At 55.6% G+C, this 19,698-nt stretch overlaps 1 protein-coding gene across 1 annotated transcript in view; it reads right to left on the bottom strand.

Moving 5' to 3' along the window:
• Positions 1 to 3,874: 3,874 nt before the first annotated feature.
• The window catches only part of Tmem132e (transmembrane protein 132E), a 52,586-nt gene continuing 36,762 nt past the window's right edge, over positions 3,875 to 19,698 (bottom strand). The window contains exons 2-9 of the mRNA XM_005402843.2: positions 15,079 to 16,009; positions 13,580 to 13,726; positions 13,156 to 13,348; positions 12,348 to 12,491; positions 9,987 to 10,192; positions 7,872 to 8,160; positions 6,838 to 7,029; positions 3,875 to 5,973 (exon numbers count right to left, since the gene is read on the bottom strand). Of these exons, the coding sequence (XP_005402900.1) occupies positions 4,918 to 5,973; positions 6,838 to 7,029; positions 7,872 to 8,160; positions 9,987 to 10,192; positions 12,348 to 12,491; positions 13,156 to 13,348; positions 13,580 to 13,726; positions 15,079 to 16,009 (3,158 nt within the window). The 3' untranslated portion in view covers positions 3,875 to 4,917. The remainder of the gene's footprint in view (positions 5,974 to 6,837; positions 7,030 to 7,871; positions 8,161 to 9,986; positions 10,193 to 12,347; positions 12,492 to 13,155; positions 13,349 to 13,579; positions 13,727 to 15,078; positions 16,010 to 19,698) is intronic.

Genomic DNA, 19,698 nt, shown 5'->3' with positions numbered 1-19,698 from the left:
GGCCACTGAAGCCTGTTTCCTCACCTGTGTCCTCCCCACAGCAGCTGCCCAGCCAGATGGAGGAGGGACAGAGCAGGGTGGGCAGCAGCAGGACGGATGGGATGAGAGCTTTACACCTGAGGCTGGAAGCCTGTCAAGCTAGAAGGCACTAGAAGGATCATCAGGCCCTGGGTCCTAGTGGAGGATCATTATCCCTCTGCATACATGGGCTTACAGCCACTCAGCCAGTCACTGAAAGAGTAGGAGCTCCCACCAAGTCCCCAAAGTCCCAGATGGGTGCTCCTGCCCCTAGATCAGAGTGAGTTTCTGAGCTCCTGGTCACCCTGAGGAGGGCAGTGTGGGGCAGTGGGAAGATGTGGAACTTGGAGCCCAGGAACTTTGAATCCTGACTCTGCTATGTAGCATGACGCAAATCACACAACTCTCCTGAAACTTGGTTTTGCCATCTGTAAAATGGGTACAATAGTAGTACTCACCTTACTTGGGTGTTATGATTGTCACTGAAATGATGGCCATAAAGTGCTTGGTAGTTAGTGAGCTCTCAGTAAGTAAACGTGAGTGATCATTAAATACTACTTGGTCTGTGCTTGGCACTCTGCTGGATCTGTGCCAAGGTGTAATAAGTGCTCATGGATCCATTGTAGCAAGGATAAGGATGTTCCCTGCTTCCCAGTTTCTCTGGCTTGGCCCCAGAGGCTGAGGGCACAGCCAGAGCTTAGGACAAGGGAAGCCTCACTGCTAGCTCCACGCACGAGGCATCTCCACTTGAGCCACCAGCTCCCGAAGCAGGCCAGCTTGGCACATGGTTAGGAAAGACTGCTGCTTCTATGCTCTGGTCAGGGGATGGCTGTCTCCTACTGCAGTTGCCTGGGGATGAAGAGCACGGTGGAGAGGGGGGTCCTCAGCCATGTGGCCCCCCAGCCATGATGGCGAGCTCATGTATCTACGGTGAAGTCACAGTCCTCCATCTACCCCAACAGCATCCACGATTGCTGCCTTCAGTGAGGACTGCAGCCTTGCCCCCAGCACAGCGACCCTTAGGACACTCTTCCCTACTCCCTGCCAGTGTCCATCTCTCCAGCCTTGTCCCCCTCCCCCTGGCCAATGTCATCAGTTGCCTCTGGACACAGCAAAGAGTGGCTGGGATTGGGGCTGCCTCCAGGTCACTTCTAAACTTGAGAAGTGAGGCAATTCCTTGCCTTCTCTGTGCACGTATCTTCGTATACAACATGGGAGTAGGAGTTCTTACCTCCAAAACTCTTGGTAGAAATACAAGTGGTGAGCTAGGGGCCTCTTTGGGGGACCAGCAGATATTACCTAGTCATGGTAATTTCCATAGTGTTTACCAATGGGGAGCTGAGGGCTCAGAGCTCATGCTATACCGGCTGAAGGTCACCCAGCAAACACACTATCAGACCCTGTAAGTCCCTGCCAAGTTGTCTTGGGGTGCTCAGTTCCTTCAAGTAAGTGTCCTTCTCCAGCACATTGACTGTATTTGTGATTTTCTCGGTTTGGTTCCAAACTGCCCTTGCCCCAGGAGCTTTCTCTTTCAGGGAGCGCCGTACGTGGTGCATAGTAAGTGCTCAGTCAGTATCTGTTGAAGACCAGCGTTGGGGAGCAGCCAGGTCTGGTGTGGGGAGGGATGTACAGCGTAGAGCTGGCCCAGGTGAGGACAAGCTGCAGCGGGTTCTCCACGGCTTCCCATATCTCTGCCCTGCCTTCCCTGGGTGGCTGTCTGAGAAAACTCATTTTGCTCACGAGCTGATTCATGGGCCCAGTTCCCCGGGGCTCCCTGAGCAGCTCTCTTCAATAACTATTCTTTACAAGGTCCTGCGATTCATTTTCAGGGTTGAAGACAAATTTTTAAAGAGGAGTTCAGTGCCAGGGCCATTCCAGAAGGGCTGTCAGCTTCATCCGCCTAGTTCCTGCAAAGCCTGCTCCTGCTGGCTTGGACTCTGAGAGGGTCAGGCATTGCTGCTGTAGCAACTGCTTCTGGGCTGTTGTGAGCGGACAGAGTTGTGAGAGCTGGGGACAAAGGGGCACAGCCCAGGGCAGCTCATGTGGCTCTGGCTTTGTTCTGAGGTCTGTCGTGTGACTTTCAGCCAACGGTGCCTCTTCTCTGGGTCTTCATCTCTAGGTTGGTGAAAGCAGACAGGGCCAATGCCATTCCCGTGGTGTCCACTTTCCTCCGTGCAAGGCAGGTCCCTGCAGGTCTCAGCAGTGAAGCAGCAGCTCATGTCCCCTCCTATAGCCTCCACAGGGGATGAGGCAGTTGGCGAATCTGGCACTGAACCACTGCGTGCACTAGCTCTGTGCAGACTGCCCCTCAGTCAGCCTCTCTGCTGCTGCATCCTCCCAATCCTTCTCCCAGCCCCTTCCCTCCTATCTTCCACCTGGGGACAGGGGATGAGTTGGACCTCAAATATGAACCTGAGCCCACCACACTCGCTGTCCTCCCCACCTTTGTATGGATGCCATTTGTCTTTCTCTATTGCCAAAGATTCACGCTCTGCTCTGCACACCCACTCTCTACCTTCCTTGACCATTCTTGGCCATGTTCTCAACAAACATAGCCCAAGTATTTCTTCCCGTCTTCTGTGCCCCAGCAAGGGCAAAGCTGTATGGCCATCTCAGATGGCGGGAAATTGGCCTGTCTGATCTTCCCTGGGGGCTCTGGAGGCTCCTGGAAGACAGGCTCGTAATGTTTGTCAGGAACCCGCCAACTCCAGGCACCATGTTAGGCACAATGGGTTATGAGTCACCGAGACCTCCGTGCCCCTCTGGGGTCCTCCAGGAGCTCAGGGTGAGGGCGGACTCATAGCATGTGTTTGTTGCACTAGGAGCCCAGTGGCTGGGCACTGTGCACAGCTTTTCAGCAGCTGACCCCTTGCAGCTCAGCTAACGCATGGTGGGCAGAGATGGCCAGCCTCTGGTGTCTCAGAACTCACCTAACTCGCAAACTAATCCACGGTGGGGCAAAGTCCATTTACTGAGACCCTCTTTGAGCAGTAGTCTATGCCAGGTTCCCTGTCTGCTACCGGCCACTGCGTTGTGTATTTTACACACATGATCTCATTTAAATCTCAGGACACCCACAGAGCTGCTGAGATGGGTGGATCAGATAGTCTCAGAAACCAGGCTTCTTTCAGTTCAGGCAGTGGCGTGTTCTAGTGGTGCCAGAACAGCTCCTACATGCCGTAGATCTCTTCCCAGAGAGATGAGCTGCAATTTCTCCACTCCAAGATGGTTGCTGTCCAGAGCCCTGAAGGCTGACTAGACATCCTGGCAGCTCCTGCCTGCTCTGGTCTGGAGCTCCTGAGCCTGCCACTTTCCCTGTGTTGTTGCTTGTGCTGAGACCACTGAGGCCCAGTGTATGCTTCGTACAGCCTCTCTCAGCTGTGGGAGGGGCACTACACCCAACCATCTTCTCCGCCATGGAACCCCAGGCTCTCCCCTCGAGACTTAGGGGAGAGAAGAAGGCTTCCTTCAGAGTGTGGGAGGCAGGTTATAGTGCAGGAAATGAGCATGCTCAGACTGACACAGTAAGCCTCTCCCCACATTTTGGCGCCCTCCCATCCTTGCAGCTTCTCTGCAGGTCCCAGGGTTTGACCTTCCCTCTCTCCTCTGAGCCAAGCACACCAGACTCCCAGAGGAGCCACATCTTCTCAAGGGCATGTTTCCAGGTTGCTGCATTCGTCATCCCTGGATGTGGGCATCCCCATGGCTCCAGAAAGTCTCACTGGGCCTGCTTGTAGGGGAAGGAGTGCAGGACCAGTGTCTGTGCGTGCGTGTGTGTATGCACACGTGCATGCATATACGTGCATGTGTGTGTACATGCTCATGCACACAAGGAAGAGACAGAGCCAGCCACGTGTACTGTCTGTTTGCTGGGAGCTGCTGCCCCCACCCCCAGTCTGATGGCCTCCCTTTATTTATGAAAAAATCTGACACAGTGGTGGGTAGAACCCAGAGAAAGTGGCCAGGGGATGGGGAAGAGGAGGTGCCAGCTCCCTCCGGCCTTAGTGCTCCCCAGGTCCCTCACACCCTCCCAGGTGCCCTCTCCTCCCAGCCAAGGACTCTGCGCTGGGGAGATGGTGGCTGCCCACCTTGTGGCACAGAGGGAAGCAGAGTGAGCACAGCCAGGCGGTTAAGGCGTGCTAGTGTCGATCTTGCTGTGGAGGAGGGGCACCCAGTTTCCTTGGGCCCTGAGGACCACAGTGTGGGGGTGAGGTGTGATCAGAGAGAGATGAGGACTCTTTCTGCCTGAGGCCCTGTCACAGCCCTGGAAGAACCCAGGAAGGTGCCTAGACACCTCTGTAGAGTCAGCCCCAGGGCCTGGGAGGCATCTGGATGCTGGCAGTTCCCACAACTGTCCCCAAACCCCCAAACGTTTTGTCCAAAGTAAGATCCTTGGCAAGGTGGGCAGCTGCCACCTCCCCACCCTGCAGGATGGAAATCCCTGAATATTGGTTTGAGAAAAGTCTTTGTGCAGCCTGTGACACAACACCCCCCAGGTCGCCCCGCATAGTGGGGAAAGACAGGGTGCTTGGGAGGCAGGGCCGGGCACAGTGTGGGCTCCCCTCGCGCAGGAGCCAGTGGCCTCCAAGCCTCACTCTTGGGGCTGGCGATGCTGGAGACAGGGCAGAGGTTTGGAAAGGGTAGAGCTAGGCTGAGATCACTTTCCTCCTGCAAGCCTGGGAGGAAGGAGACCTCCACCTGCAGGGGGCAGGAGAGGGCAGAGGTGGGCGACTGGCAGGGCCACACAGGGAGGTGGCTGCTGGCTCAGAGCAAAGCTGCAAGGGCAAGGGCTAGAAAACCAATCAGCTGGCCCTGCATCAGTGTGAGCTGGGGGTCCTGGCTGAGTCCCACCCGGAGCAGACCGCACGGAGGATGTCCCAGCCACCCCGGGTGGTGCTTTTATGCAATCTCTTTGATTCTGCGCATGTAATTGTGCAGGTCTGGAGGTGGAGTAGGCCTTGTGGTGCCCGCCACATCCGGGCAGCTCCAACCCAGTTCCTCTTCATCCTCCTCCTCCTCCTCACCCGCGGGCACTGAGTCATAGGCCAGCTCCTCCGAGGGCAGTGTGGTGAAGGTGGTAAACTTCACCCTCTTGCGCTTGGACGTGGGAGAGCTGGCAGGGTCCTCGGCCTGGTCCCGCGCTGAACCACCAGAGGAGCCATCGCCCCGGCCATGCACCTGGCTCTGGACGCTGGTCTGCGAGCTGCCGCTGCTGTGGTGGTCACCGTGGCAGCAGGCGGGCACAGTCTCCAGTGCATTGCCCGCCGGCGGGGAGAGCTCGCCCTGTACCCTCAGGGGCTGCCCGTTGCCCAGGAACACCCAGTGGTGGGAGTGGTCCATGCTGGTCTGGCCCTCAGGCGGGATGCGCTTGTGCCGGTATCGCAACACAAAGACGATGCAGTTGATGAGGAAGACGAGGATGGCGAGGCAGAAGACACCCAGCAGTGCGTACATGCCAATCTCCAGGTCGGTCAGACCCCGCGGCATCTGCAGGAAGCCAGTGGGCAGCGGCAGGAAGTCTTCTGTGGGTGGCACGGCTGGGTTGGATGTGCCTAGGCCCGGACCCTCCAGGGCAGGGACTGCCGTGCCTGGTGGACCAGCTCCTCGAGCTTCCTCCTCACCTCCACCAGGTCCCGGATGGCTGGGGCCCGGGTAGTCGTAAGTGGGGTCCTCCTCGTCACGCCCGAAGTGTACCCGCAGGCCCACAGGGGTTGTGGCCAGCACACTCTTGCGCTTGGTTTTCTGGCAGCTCTCAGCAATGGTGAGCTCGGCACGGAGCAACTCCCCTGACCCCTCAGCCTCGGCCACCACCAGCGGAAAGGCCCGGTCCTGGGTCACTGTGGCCACCCGCTCATCCAGGCTGCTCACCAGCAGCCCATAGTCCCGGGGGCTGTAGAGGGAGAGTGGGGCTGTGGTGCCATCACTGTAGGAGAGCCACAGGCTCAGAAGGGCTTCCTGGAGGAAGAGGAGGAGGGGACAGGAGTCAGAGCCTGCTCTGGGGCTGTCTGGCTAGATCCCACCCTGAGCTTTCGAGGCCAAGGCCCAAGGGCTTCTGGCCCCTGCTGTGCCCCCGTGATGAAATGGAACCTGGCATGGGGCAGGCACTAAGGAACCCTCCCATGGATAGAAGTGCTCCCTTCCCACAGGTATGCAGAGGGTGAAGAGCAGGTTGTGGGTGGCATCTGGACCTCACACAATCCTGAAATTCTCCTTTTTTGATAAACTGAAGATAAGTTCTGCAGAGGCAGCCCCATATGTCCGTGCTTGACTTTGGAAACTCAACCAGCCTCAAGCTAATGAGAGAACCTGTCCCCAGCCTCCTCCTCCTTCAGCCAAGATCATCTGGGGCTCACTCTCCCTGCAGATTTGGGGGCTGAGCCCAGAGAGAAATGATGGCCTGGGCACACAGTGTTAGGGCAGAGACTTCTGTGTCCTGGCTCCTGGCCCACTGCTGACACCCACTTCCTCACTCCTTTGTCCTCTCACCTGCCACCTCCCCACCTTGATCTTGTAGCCAGTGCCCATGGTGTGTGGCTGGGTGGGTTTGGGGACTTCCTGGGGGGTGAGGCAGAGATGATTGCTTTCTGGGAATCCAGGATGGACCCTCTGGAGAACTGTCTCAGGGTGGCAAGTGGAGCAAGTGAGACCACACCCAGATTCTGCAGGGAGCAGTGGCTGGGGCAGGTGAGTAGGGAGCTGAGGGCAGACAGATCACCCATTACCTGAAGTCCTAAGGCAGCGAGTCATGGCGCAAGAGTAAGACAGAGTCCCCCAATGTACACTCCATATTATCCGGCTGGTTACCTGGGAACCAGTTACCTGCTTGAGGAAGCTGAGGGTCTGTTGTGCAGCTGTGGTGGCCAGGATGGTGTGGCTGCTCCCAGGACTGGGCCGCAGGGAGAGGGCCAGGCTGGTTACCACTTGGGCCTGCAGCTGCGTGATGCTGACCTTCTCTTCTGTCACTGTCAGCAGCGTCTCTCCCAGCACAGCCTCTGTCAGCGGGGACACCACCTGAGGCAGACAGGGTAGGGGTGGGACAGAGTCCTGGGTGGGGGGACAGCAGCATCCCCTACCCAGGGCTCCTGCCTCGGGTCTCCAGCACTCCTGGAAGAGAGCCCCATGTGGTGGGTGTGGCAGGGAGGCAGGACTCCAAGTCCTGCAAGTGGGAACAGGAGAGTCAGAGGCTCAGGTGGGAACACAAGTAAGATAGGTGAGCTGATTTTAAGGAAAGAAGCCACCCCCAGTGATAAATGACAACTGATGTTCACCCTCATATCAGGGGGACAAAAGGGAGTGGTGGGGACTGTGGCGAATGGGAGACCCCATGCTCAATTAAAGGGGGCACTCAGGATGGGGCTAGCTAATTTACTGGCTGAGACTGCAAGTCTGATGTTGCCAGATTCACTTTCTAGTAAACCCAAAAATCTAGATCATCTTTTATAATGAGAAATCTCTCAATTTTGAAATGTTGGATCACTGTTTTTGATACCAAATATGTCTGCAGGCAGACTATTTACAATCTCTTAGGTAAAAGACTTCTACCCAGATACCCAATTGTGTGAAAGGAAAGTCGAAGTTAGGTTCCTATGTCCCCAAACTTGCCTTCCTGTTGTTTCCTCACCTCCCCATACCTGTTCTAGGGGCCAGGTACATGGAGAGTGCTCAGCGAGGAAAGGTGGATACACGGTGCTATAGCTTGGAGTGAGAACCTGGCCAAGAGGACACTAAAAGAGTTTGATCTTGGTTGCTGCCATTTTGGGTAGAGGACAGGTGGGAAGGAACTGAACCTGGGGCCAGCTGGGGTTGGTGAGAGGCTGAGGCCCTTGACAGTGTTCAGACACACCCAAGCCTACCTTAAAAGGGGTGGTGCCTGGCTCCAGGCCAGCCAGGGTGCTGCTGTCCACCATGTGTGCCACACGGGGGTCGCCCACCCGCATGAAGTCACTGACCAGGTCCGTGACCTCCACCAGCCAGTCTGGGCCCAGCATGGTGACCACCTGGTCGGTGCCCTCGGATGACGTCGTGTGGAACTGGGTGAAGACCTGCAGGGTGGAGTGCTGGTACTGCAGGGTGCAGCCCCTGCTGGCACTCTGGCGCCGCTCCTCCTCCTCTTCATCCTCGTCCTCGCTCTCCCGGGCTGACCTGGGGCGGGCATGTGCCAACGTCAAGGCTGGTGGGGTGAAGGGCCCCCTGCCTGGCTGTGACCCCTGCCCTGCTGGCTCCTCTCCAGCTCCCTGTGGGGTGGAGAAGCTCTACAAAGAGCAAGCCAATTCCCCAGCTCGTGCCTTTCCTCTCTGTGTGCGCCAGGAGTCCCAGCTCTCTCCTTCTGGAAAGCGGGCTTCTCTGAGTTTGTTTTCAGTGCTGGGAATGAAATCCAGGGCCTTGCACACGCTAAGCACACTTTCTGTCATTGAGTCCCATCTCCAGCTCCTTTGACCCCTGTCATCCGTGTCTGGGAATAGCTGCCGAATAATCCCAACAGTAACTGCTTCTCTCCTGTGTGCCTGGCATTGTGTGGACACTAAACTGGAGTGGGTAAGCAGCTCCTTGCCATGCAGTGCCACAGACTTAGCTGAATTGGGTCCCGGAGATGTATGGGAAGTAGAATTTGTAAGTGACAAACTTGGATGTCACTTAACAAACTTGGATGACAAACTTAGGAGATTTCCAAGCCCAGCATGGAAGGTTCCAGTAAAATGTGAGAGGAAGAGAAAAACTGTCATGCAAAAAGGAAACCTGGACTTGAGTAGGGAAATCCTTAACCCAGGAAAACTGGCAAAGATGCTAAAATCAGACTTGTGGCCACGAAGGCATGTTTTGGAGATAAACCATCTGGTGCTTGGTTAGTATCAACCAAGCAGAATATTCATCCACACAGGGGGCTCTTTTCCTCGTGTTAACCAATTCAATCCTCACAAAAATCTTAGGAGGTATTGCCTTGCCCATTATACAGGTAAGAAAATAAGACACAGAGAAGTTCTGTAAGTAGCTCAAGATCACGCAGCTGGTAAATAATAGGATTTAAAGGACGCTGTTGGCTTCAGAGTTCACTACATCCTTACTACTTAGAGTGGCATCCCCATCATCACAGGGGTCCACACTGCAGACTCACAGGCTTTACTCCAAACCAGCAGGCTCTAAAGCTGCATTCTACCAGGATGCCCAGGTGGCTGTGAGCACATTTGAGCTAGAGTGGCTGTGGCTGACACTGGCTTGCTCTTGCAAATCACCATGGAACTGCACTCAACCCAGCACCCCATGGCTGCCTGTTTCTCTCTCCCGCCCTGTCTCCCAGCTGCCCGACTCTTTCCTTTGCTTCTGTCTTCTGCTGGGCTTTCGCTCTGCAGCACAGAGTGGGTGAGTGGAGCATGCGAGGCACACAGGAACATGCCCCCAAGATAAGCCACAGGTGTGTGAACTGCACTTCAGCCGGGCAGTAGGGTGCATCACGGTGTGCCAGTGTTTATGGACTTAGGATCTGGCCGCTGGTGTGCTCAGGCTGGGGTGCACGCAGACAGGTGTCTGTGCCCGTCCTGTGACTGCTAGGTTTTGTCAGCCTGATTGTTTTCTTTCTCTGTCCCCCTGGCCTCTCCTTCCACCTGTCCATGAAGACATAGCTCAAGAGTGAACTCTTCCAAGATGCCTCCCTTGATTTCTGCTGGGGAGAGTGGAGGTCTTCTTTTTGTGCATTTGACTCTGCACACAAGGCATCCTATCACCAGTGTGCCCTGTGGCATGTGCATGACTGGGTTCCCTCCTGGGGAGAGCTGGGCTGAGTCAGGCACTTGGCCACGGTCACCCTGCATCTCAAATACCTGTCAGTGCCCCGTGCCTAGTAGCTGTTCAGTCAAAGTTTGTTGCATGCACAACTGACTCATAGACTGTGTGCCTAGGGCCTTATACACATATACAGATCAGACTATGCTGAGGCTGTGTCCCCCCGAGGGTGTCCTGAGAGGGCACTGTACCTCCGGTCGGGGAGGATAGGTACCCTCCAGCCTTTCACTTGGCTGAGGCGGGCATCTGAGAGCTCAATGTGCAGAGGCAGCTTTGGGACCCAGACGGTCATTTCCAGGGGGGCACTGAGGACATCGTAGCGGAAGGTGACCCTCGCGTTCATGGACCCCCGAGACTCCTTTCCACTCACAAATACATAGTCGCAGCTGCTGGATACCTAGGGAGAAGGAGGAGCAAGATGACCATCTTACCCTGCAGGTCTTCCAAGCATGGGAAGGAGGCTGTGAGAGGGAGGATGAGAGAGCGAAAGCAAGAAAGGAAAAGAGAGGGAGAGAGAGAGAGGGAGACAAGGACAGGCAGAGACAGAGACAGAGATAGAGACAGAGACGGAGACAGAGACAGACAGTCAAGACTGCAGGGGAGGGGCCAAGTAGAGAAGGCACTGACACCTGTATCTCTGTCTCTCCTTGCTCTCCAGAGATCATTCCTCTGGGTCCAAGGCAGGAGATGTTTTGCCCCTGCCAAGGGGTCAACGGGCAAACATGTTTACTAGGGGCTGTTTCTGACTTGTGGGAGCTACAAGTGGAGGGTGGTCAGTGTCAGATGGGAGGCTGCTTAGCCAGGGGTGGAGCTGAAGAATTGGGGAGGAAAGCCTCGATCTAAGAGCATGGATTTGGCCTGGGGGAAGCTTCCAGCATGTTCCCACTTGGGTAGCAAGCTGCATTCCTCGAGGTTCTCTGGGTGGAACCACATGTCACTGGGCACATGTTGGTGGAGACCAGTGCCTACTCACAGAGGGGCACTGCCAGAGCTCCAGGGCAAGTGTAGATGGCTGTGTGTGAAAGCGTGCCCACGCATACACCTGGCACCCTGGAGCAGATCCTGCACGCACATGTGTCTTGGGTGCTTGCCTATAAATGCTCATGGACCAGGGCCTTCAGACTGTGGGAAGATCCTTCATGCAGCCAGTGGGCTGGTAGCACCTGGAAGGCCCTGTGGGGGTGGGTGCTAGGATGGTGGCTTATCATGAGATGAGCCCCTGGACCACCCCAACTCCTGCCAGCTCCCTGAAGCATCTCACAGGTAGGTAGAAGGAAGTGTGGACAGCAGCCCTGCCAACAATGTTCATTTCCCACCTGGGAAGGCAGAGAGTTCCATCTGCAGGCTGGTGAGTTCCATTTAGAATGCTGACAAACCCTGCACAGAACCTGAGTGTGTTTCATTGAGTTTCATAACAAATTCCATTTAGAATCCTCCTTAATTCCCTTCTGTAGGTGAGCCATCACTGGGCTGGGACAGTCTGGGTAGAGAGGAGGCGCTGGATGAGGGCTCGTGGGAGCAGGTGCATTTGGTGTTGTCCCAGCCTGCAGCAGCAGATGGCCCCATGGTCTGGAGCAGCAAAACCCCCATGCCAATGGAGGGGTGCCGTGTGCTGAGCCTCTGCTCTGACTCACTGGAGGTCAGAAGTGGACGTGGAGCCCCAAGCTCCCAGACCTAGAGGGCCCCAGAGGCAGTGCACGGAGAAAGAGTATGTGAGAAAGTCCAGAGATGTCCTGCTGGAGCCTGGCACAGCACACAGCTCACCCACCCTGTGGGGATTGGGGCTGGGCGCACTCTCCCATGGCTGCCTTCTCCGCTAACTCCAGCCCCATCTCACCTCTGACCACCATCCAAAGCTAGAGTAGAAGCAAGTCTAGAGGCCTTCTGGGGAGCTGGCAAACTGTCATCCCGTTGGATAAATGTCCTGTGTACTGGGCTGTGGAGGACCTGGGGGAGGGCAGGAGCTGTGGGCAGGAGCTGCTGGAGGAGGGAGCTGTGGCCTGGGAGTTGGAAGATCTGGGGTGTGCGGTGGGAGCGGAGCCTCAGTTCACAGCCTTCAGTCCTGGCCTGACTCACAGGAGGCTTCCTCCCTGAGCTCCATCTCCCCCACCGGTTTCCATCACCCTGTGTTCAGACCAAGTCTCTGAGGGTTCCTCTCCCTCTCTGATCCCCCTTATCCAGGGTCTGTCACATATCAGGGCTCAGTAATGACTTTTGGGGCTGAGTTCAAGTTGTCACCACTGCCTTCCCCGAGACCTACCATGTGCCTACTAGAAGCCCACCAGGAGTGGCTGTAGGGCTGGGAGGCAGAACCCATGCGGTCAGAAGACATGAAAGAGGCTGATTGTGCTAAGTGCAGTGAGCTTTGGATTTGTAAACTTGGTACAGGGTGGGGGAGAGGAGATCTGCTGCATGAGGGGAGTCCAGGGCAGGTAGGTGAGTGTCATCTTTAAGGGTAGGTGACAGGAGCCACCTGGACTCTGATTGGGATTCCGCTTCCCTGAAAGGCCTGAGGTCTTCCTCCCCAGAAGCCCCACAGCTAGCAGGCTTACCTTGATGATGTCCTCATTGTCGGACTCGCATTCCACTAAGGCAGAGACATCAAGGACCAGGCCGGTCACTTCGATGGCAATGACCTTGACAGGGATGGCCACAGTCCGGCCTGTCAGGATGGCTGTATTGATGATCTCTGTGTCCTACATGGAGGAGAGAGGAAGGAGCCTCTGCTTCTTGTCCCCTTCTCTCCTGGAACAAGTCCACGAAGGCCAGGGTTCCTGGCTGCTGCCACTCCTCAGATGCGTGTTTTTCTCATGGGGACAGCGTGTGAAGGGATAGGCATCCACCTGACCTCAGGCCCTTCCTCAGATGGTCTGCTTCCTTGGACTGCTGCGGCGGCCTCAGGGTCCCGTACTCTGCTGCCAATAAGTACGTCTTTCCAGCCCCTACCTCTTCTTCACAGCATCTTCCAGCCTCCTTGGCTTGGGCAGTGACACCGAGCACATACCCCTGGCCACTCCAGGTGCCCAGGAATGGTCCCAGCAGCACTGCAGCCTGTCAGCCCCACACTCTTTCTAAACCCATTGCTCCTTTGTGCAAACCACACACATCCTTACTGCTGCTCCTTTGCCCCTGAGACCCCCTCTACCTGCAACATCCTCCTCATCTCTGACAATTAGGAGTCTTTCCTCCAACATGGCCTTCGACACTCAAGTGCATGGCCCTCCACAAGGACTTCTCTCACTGCTGTCCTCAGCGTGGGCACAGATACAGAGTACACCCCCCCTCCCGAAGTACACACACGCACCTTCCCACAGGCACACGGACACAGACATCCGCCGGCCTGCTCACCCTCCTGCTCACCATGGCCAGGGGCAGAATGGCCTGCACGTCCCGCTGGATGACTGTCAGCTCTGTCACTGCCCTCTCCAGGTCAGGCAGGGCGCCGTGGCCGCGGTAGTCAATGTGCCACATGATCCTGCGCTTTACTGACTGGCTGGTGAAGTTCTCCATCTCAAAGTCCAGCTGTAGGATCTCCAGGGGACCCTGGCCTTCCCTGCCAGAAGGGGCAGGAGAAGGACAGAGGATGAGGGCAGTGAGCATCCCAGAGGCTCCAGCACCCTTAATGGGGACCCTTTCCCTCCTTGGTGGGTGTCCTCTGAGCCCTGTGAGCCTGTCCCAGTCCATTCAGGTGCCCCGGCCTCAGGCCTGGACCTCAGATCACACACAAGACTGCCTTCTCCACTGAGGATCCCCCTAGATACCTGCTGCATAGAAGCAGACTCACCATGGGGGCAGGGGTGTGCCCTGGGCCCAAGCCACGTCCACAGTAGCTGTGGAGTGCTTTGCCCCAGTCAGCAGCTCCGACGTCACGTGCCATTGGCCACTCCGAGATTTGGTGCCTAGAAGGGTCACACCCTTCTTGGCCTTCACTCTGCAACAAACAGGAGGAAGTGGAGACAGTGGGTCAGGGTGGGAGTCACAGGCTGCCTGCCTGCTCACTACCCGTAGCTGCAGTTGGGGTAGAGGGAGCAGGTGAGTTATCTTAGACTTAATGCTTGGGGAGTCTGGTATCACATGGCTGAGCACGCTGCTGCTCAGTGCGGCAGCAATCACTTCTCCCACGCACTTGGCGTGCTCTTGTGGCACTACTTCTACACATACCCCGGGCCTTTTTCAGAAAGCCCATAAGGACTAGGAGTCTCTTCCTTCTATAGAGCTGAGCTATAACAGCTGCGGGGTTAGAAGAAAAGAACAACTCCCCTCCGTCTCAGTGGTGATAGCTTTTCAAACAGCTAAAGAAAGGAGGAAGCATTCTCTGAGTCTTATTTCCTTTTCCTCCAGCTGTTGCTTTTTGACAATTTTGAGTGACCTCATCACCTAGTCACCCTTCTCCAGACACACTGAACACATTCGAGTAGTGCCCTATTGCAAATGCAGCACTTTAGCTGTGCTATGACTAATGTATAGTTGTTGCCTTCTCCCTTATTCTCTCTGTTCTACTATTAATGTAGTCTGAGACCTTTGATGACTAATCTAACTCATTCATATTTAGATATCAGTCACTGACTCGGAGAAGCCTCTTTCCAGGAATATGTGGTTCTTAATGTAGCGTGCTCAGAAGACAAGGCAACACTCAGAGAAGCTGGAGGCCAGCGCTGCTTGTTTGGGGCAGCATTTTTATGGGGCCTTTTTATGTCTTCAGAACCCCCTAACATGATTCAGACCATGGATCCCCACCGTGAAACATCGTTACATGTTGTGGAGAAGGCACAGGACTTAAGACATCTTTGAATTCATGAACTGTGTTAGTCTCAAGATCTAGAAAGAACTAGGATTCCTGGAAAATTTTCTCCCAACTCTAGAATCAGGGCCAGAGGCCAACAGGAGCATATTCCTGCTCATTTTTGAGGAGCACTGCTCTCTGGTCTCTAAGCCATCTCCTGGGCCCCTGTCCCATCTCTACAAGGGGAGAAGTGCACCAGCTGAGATCTAAGTGCCCTTGCAGCCCCAATCCCATCATTCTGCATATTAGACACATGAAAACCGACTTCCCTTTACCTTGAGTCCATTTCCACAACAGCAACCCCACAGGTATGAACACAGGCAGAGCCTCAAGAAAGCGCAGTGTCTCCTGAGGTTTCTCCAGTGATACACAGAAGAGCTGGGATTAGGCTGTTGGACGGGGATCCAGTTGGGAGCCAGGGAAGGGGTCAGGGACGCCTCTGACTTTGGAAGGAAAGCCAGCCGCGCTCCCGGCCGCTGACCCACAGAGTCCCCCCCTACCTGAGTGTGAAGTGCTCCACGCTGGGGGTGGAGGGCGAGGAGGAGTTGGGGGCCAGGTAGAGGAGGATGCTGAGCACCTCCCCGGGCTTGAGCGGACGGTCGGGTAGGCGGATCATCAGGTTGCCGTCCAGCCGATGCTCCTGCAGCGTCCTCTGCGGCGGCGGGCGGAACAGACTGATGCTGCCTATGCGCAGCAGCGGATGCTGTGTGGGGCTTTCCGCGCGCGCCCCCACTCCCTGTCCGGGGCCCCGCCTCGAGCCCCCACAACCGCCTGCGGCGTCTGGGGCGTGCAGGGTGTAATACAGCTCAGCCTGCTGGGCCTCCCCTGCCACCTCCGGCTCCAGCCCGTCGGGGGACTTGCGGCGAGCGCTGGGCGGCACGGCGGGCGCCGGGGGCCCGAACCAAGCCAGGGGCAGCTCGGCGCGAACGAGGCAGGTGGCCAGGCCCCCGCTGAGACGGCAGGAGCTCTTGACTTCGCGGGCATCGCGGAAGGCATGCAGGCGGACGCAGGGTAGCCGCTCAGTGACGCCGAAGTCGTCCCAGTCTCGGCCGGCCACGTAGAACAGCACCTGTGCCACGGGCTGCGAGGCGGGCACGCGTGCGCGCACGATGAAGGCCCGCACCTTCCAGTTGACTGTCAGGCGCTCTGGGATGTCCAGGGTGCTGGATGGCTGCAGGAGCTCACGCGCCACCACCTGGCTGGTGCTGAAGGGTCCCAGGGACACGTTGAGGACGGGCAGCTCCTTGGTCTGGAACACTACGAAGGGCTCAGAGCGTTGGAGGGAGCCATTGGTGACCGCTGGAGACGGGGGCCGCACCTCCCGCAGGAAGAAGGCCAGCCGCGTGTGCGACAGGCGGTAGCTGACCGGCAGCACCGGGCTGGGGTGCGGCCCCCTCGGGGTGGGGCTGGCTGTGTGGGAGCGGCTGGAAGCTGGAGACAAAGAAGCTTGCAGTTAGGAGAGGCTGAGCTATGCCTGCAGAGCCCCCAGCCACCATGACTCCCACCCCAACAGACAGCATCTGCTCCCCAAGCCCGGCAGGTTGCCTATGACTCTGGGTACCAAGCTTAGTAGGTACCAAGCCTAGTACTTCTTCTTGCCGTGTTAATTACCCTCTTGCCTTTCCATCACTTCTGCTCTGCAACCTGGGGGTGAAGCTTTACTGAGATTCTGTACGCTGGTGTCCACAGGCTCACCTAAGGAGTATGAAGACTGTTTTTGCCTCCTGCTGCCCTTGGGAGAGCTTTCTGAAGTCTCCTGCATAATGGGCTGAGCGGGACTCCAACACAAGAAAGCGATAACTCTCACTGTGACCTGCACCTGCTGTGTGATGTGCGCAGGGCTTGATCAATGCCTGCTGGTGTGAGCCTGTGGTCCATCCTTGGAGTTAGGACTGTTATGGTCTCCATCAATGCATTTGCTCTCCTATCAAGAGCTTTGTTTTTGAGTATCCATTGTTACACTTTACAGATAAAAGCACTAAGGTGTAAGGCACATACACAAGGAGTGTACCCAAAACACCTGGGCAAAAGGGCCAGCAGCATGATTTGAACCTGGGGCCATTCAATTCTCAAATCCTATCCCTTTACTGTACCTGCTGTCTCAGATGGTGCAGTGATGGTAAATTTCTTAGAGATGAATGCCCAAACTACAACACAAAACCCACTTATTTATGGCAAAGTGCCAACACTGCAATTAAACCTAAATACTGAGGTTTTAGTTTAGAAAAAACAACTCATACATTAACATCTTTTGTTTTAAAAACAAATTATATGCATGCCATAGGTTTGCTACCTCTGATGTAGGGTCTCCAGAGACCCCCACCTCTTCCCCTTCCCTCTCACCACACTCTATGTGAACAGGAAATTTTGTCCTCAGTTTCCTAGATGTAAAAGTGGGGCTTGTATTTGAATCTCCTTCCTTCCGGCCCCTTCCCACCCCCACCTAGGAAGCTGCCAAATCCTAGCAATTCTGCCTTGTGGCTTGCTCCTCCGGCCTCTACCTGCAGGACTGTGTCTCTGTTCTGGCCTTGTTCTTGTTGAGATGACGATGTAACACTGCCTAACTGGGTCTCTCCTGACCCTATCTCACCCTCTGTTTGATATTCCTGTCTCCATGGTGACCACAATGGTCCATCCTGCACACACTTGGTGCTCCTCACTCCGAGCTGAACACCTGGTGGCCCTGTCAAGGACCAGGAAAGATCCACAACCGAGGCCTGAAGCAGGAGATGCTTTTGCAGGTCTTCCCAGGAACTTTCTGAGTCATGTCCCTTGAATTTAAAATGAAAGTGATGATAATATTGGTCTTGCAGTGTGCTGTGTTGCCATTTGCTTTGAGAATCAAATAGGAAAACACTATAAATTGCACAACAAGTGCAAATGTATATAGGTTTCATTAAAGAATTTCTCCTGCCTGTGTATACAATAAAATCCAAACCCAGCTCATGCCTGAGTGTGGATCCTCTACCTCTGGCCCCAGGCTTCTCCTTTCTGTGGGCTCTTCCTGAGGCCCCACTGGCAGAATAACCAGACAGCTCACTGTCATCACCCTCCTTTGTCTTCCCTCCTTTGCTCTCCCCTCTGCATCCAACTCTCTTTGTATGAATCTGAACTTCCTCCAAGGTCCAGCTCCAATGCCACCTTCTCTAGGAAGCCCTTCAGGATATCCCTTCAGCTCCTGGGAATTCTCCTAAACTTTGTTATTCTCAGAGGGTCCTCTCACCTCCTGAGACTGGGAGCTACTTGTCCACCAGGCCTTGCCCCAGGCAACCCTTCAACAGGTCACAGTTGATCCACATGGGTTGAATGGCAGACATCTCAGTCTCAAACAGGAGACCCTGAGTCAGTACTAAATACTGCATGCAGTCCTTGCATAGTCATTGTGCTACCGCTGTCACTTGAACGTTGACAGTTTCCAAACATTCAGTTCCTCACCACAGCAGTGAACTGGGAGTTCCGTTCTCAAGGACCCAGGGTCTCCACCTTGTTTTAAAAATCTGCAGGTTAATTTCCTTATTCAAAAATAAGGCATTTGGTTTGAGGTGCTGCAAAGGGCCGACAGGTCAGCTGTGAGAGAAGTGGTACTCCGTCTCACCGCTTCTCCTTAGGGCTCCTCCTGACCAGCCCAGCCCACTGGACTCACTGAGTCCCTGCTCCTCAGGGTGACCCATCACCCCTGGCAGCCCCCACTGCTGCTCAGGAGGTGCGGCTGCAGCCAGATTCTGCAGCCTGCAAGAAGCCTTGCTGCTGCTGGAGCAGAGGTGGACGATGGAGTGTGAGATGAAGTGAGGAAGATATCTGTAGAGAGGAGAGACTCCTGCCCGGTGCCTGGAATCTCCGCTGCATGGCTAGCTCTGTTCCCTAGGCCGTGTCCCTGCAGCCTGCTGATAGGCCCAAGGCATGCCTGTGGGAATCCAGGTGATGTCCTGAGCCAGGGAGTCAGCAGGAAGCAGGAAGCAGGAAGCAGGAAGAAGACAAACAGAGGCTTCACACTCTAAGTCAAGGCCTCTTTCTGCCACAAGCTCCCTGGGAAAGTTGCTTCCCATTTGGAGCCTCAGTTTCCACCTTTAAAATGACATCAGCTCCACCTACCTTAGAGGGATGTTGACAGTGGCTGACAGACTAAGGGATGGAACATGCTCTATGAGCTGCAGAGCAGCCTGCAGGAGAGGGAGTTCTGCTCACGTCGTGGGGATGTCTGGGGCCTATGGGTGCTGGGTCTGGGCTGACTGGTCATCGTGCTTGTCCCTTGGGCTTGGAGAAGGGCAACTAAGCCTGGGGAAGGCTGTGAGTGCTCAAGATGCAGGGTGGAGCGAAGGAGGTCAGAACACTGACCCTGCCCTCCACAGCCATCCCAAGAGCCCCCAGAGGCTGCTAAGTGGCACTTAGGCCCATTTGCCCCCTCTCACCATTCTAACCTGACAGCTGACCATCTGGACCCCTCGGAGGCACGGTGGGGGTGGAGGCCACCAGATCAGCACTGGACTCAGAGGAGCGTGAAGGAAGGGACTGGGGAAATCTGTTTGCATACCCTCTCTGGTTCCTGGGGTGGAGAGTTGGTCTGGAAAATCCAAAGTCCTAGATCAAACTGATCTTGCTGCTCTCTGAATCTGCTGAGCCAGTGTTTCTGCCTTGGGCCTCAGTTGTCTGCTGTTCCCTTCACCTGGAATTTTCTCCTCTTGATGATCACACATCCCTCTCTGTGTTCTCAGTCCATTCAGGGACATCTACCTTGGTCGTCCTGTCTACAGCGTCATGTCACAGCCCCCTTGATCTCTCTCCAGCCCCTTCCCTGCTTCATTTCCTTCATGGCAATCACGTGTCTGCTGCTTGTGCCCACTGGGAATTGATCTTCCTGCTGACACAATCATTGCTTTGCTCCCTCTTGAACTCTGCTGCTTAGAATATGGCCCAGCGCAAAGTAGGTCCTCTATCAGTGCTTGCTGCAAGAAAGAAATTCTCTGAATGAGCTGCCTGTAAGTGACTGGCACATATGGGAGCGATGAATTCACCAACAAGGCATCCAAGAGGACACTGGATGGCCACTGGGGGAGGGTTCCTGGCCCTGGGCCTAGTGGCTCTTGTCCCCTTTCAACAACCTTGCAGAAGAAGACAATGAG

Source organism: Chinchilla lanigera, unplaced genomic scaffold (assembly GCF_000276665.1).
Source record: "Chinchilla lanigera isolate Chin_1 unplaced genomic scaffold, ChiLan1.0 scaffold00080, whole genome shotgun sequence".
Taxonomy (NCBI): Eukaryota; Metazoa; Chordata; class Mammalia; order Rodentia; family Chinchillidae; genus Chinchilla; species Chinchilla lanigera.
Note: the sequence above shows the minus strand (reverse complement) of the source record. Positions and strands in the feature narration are given on the sequence as shown.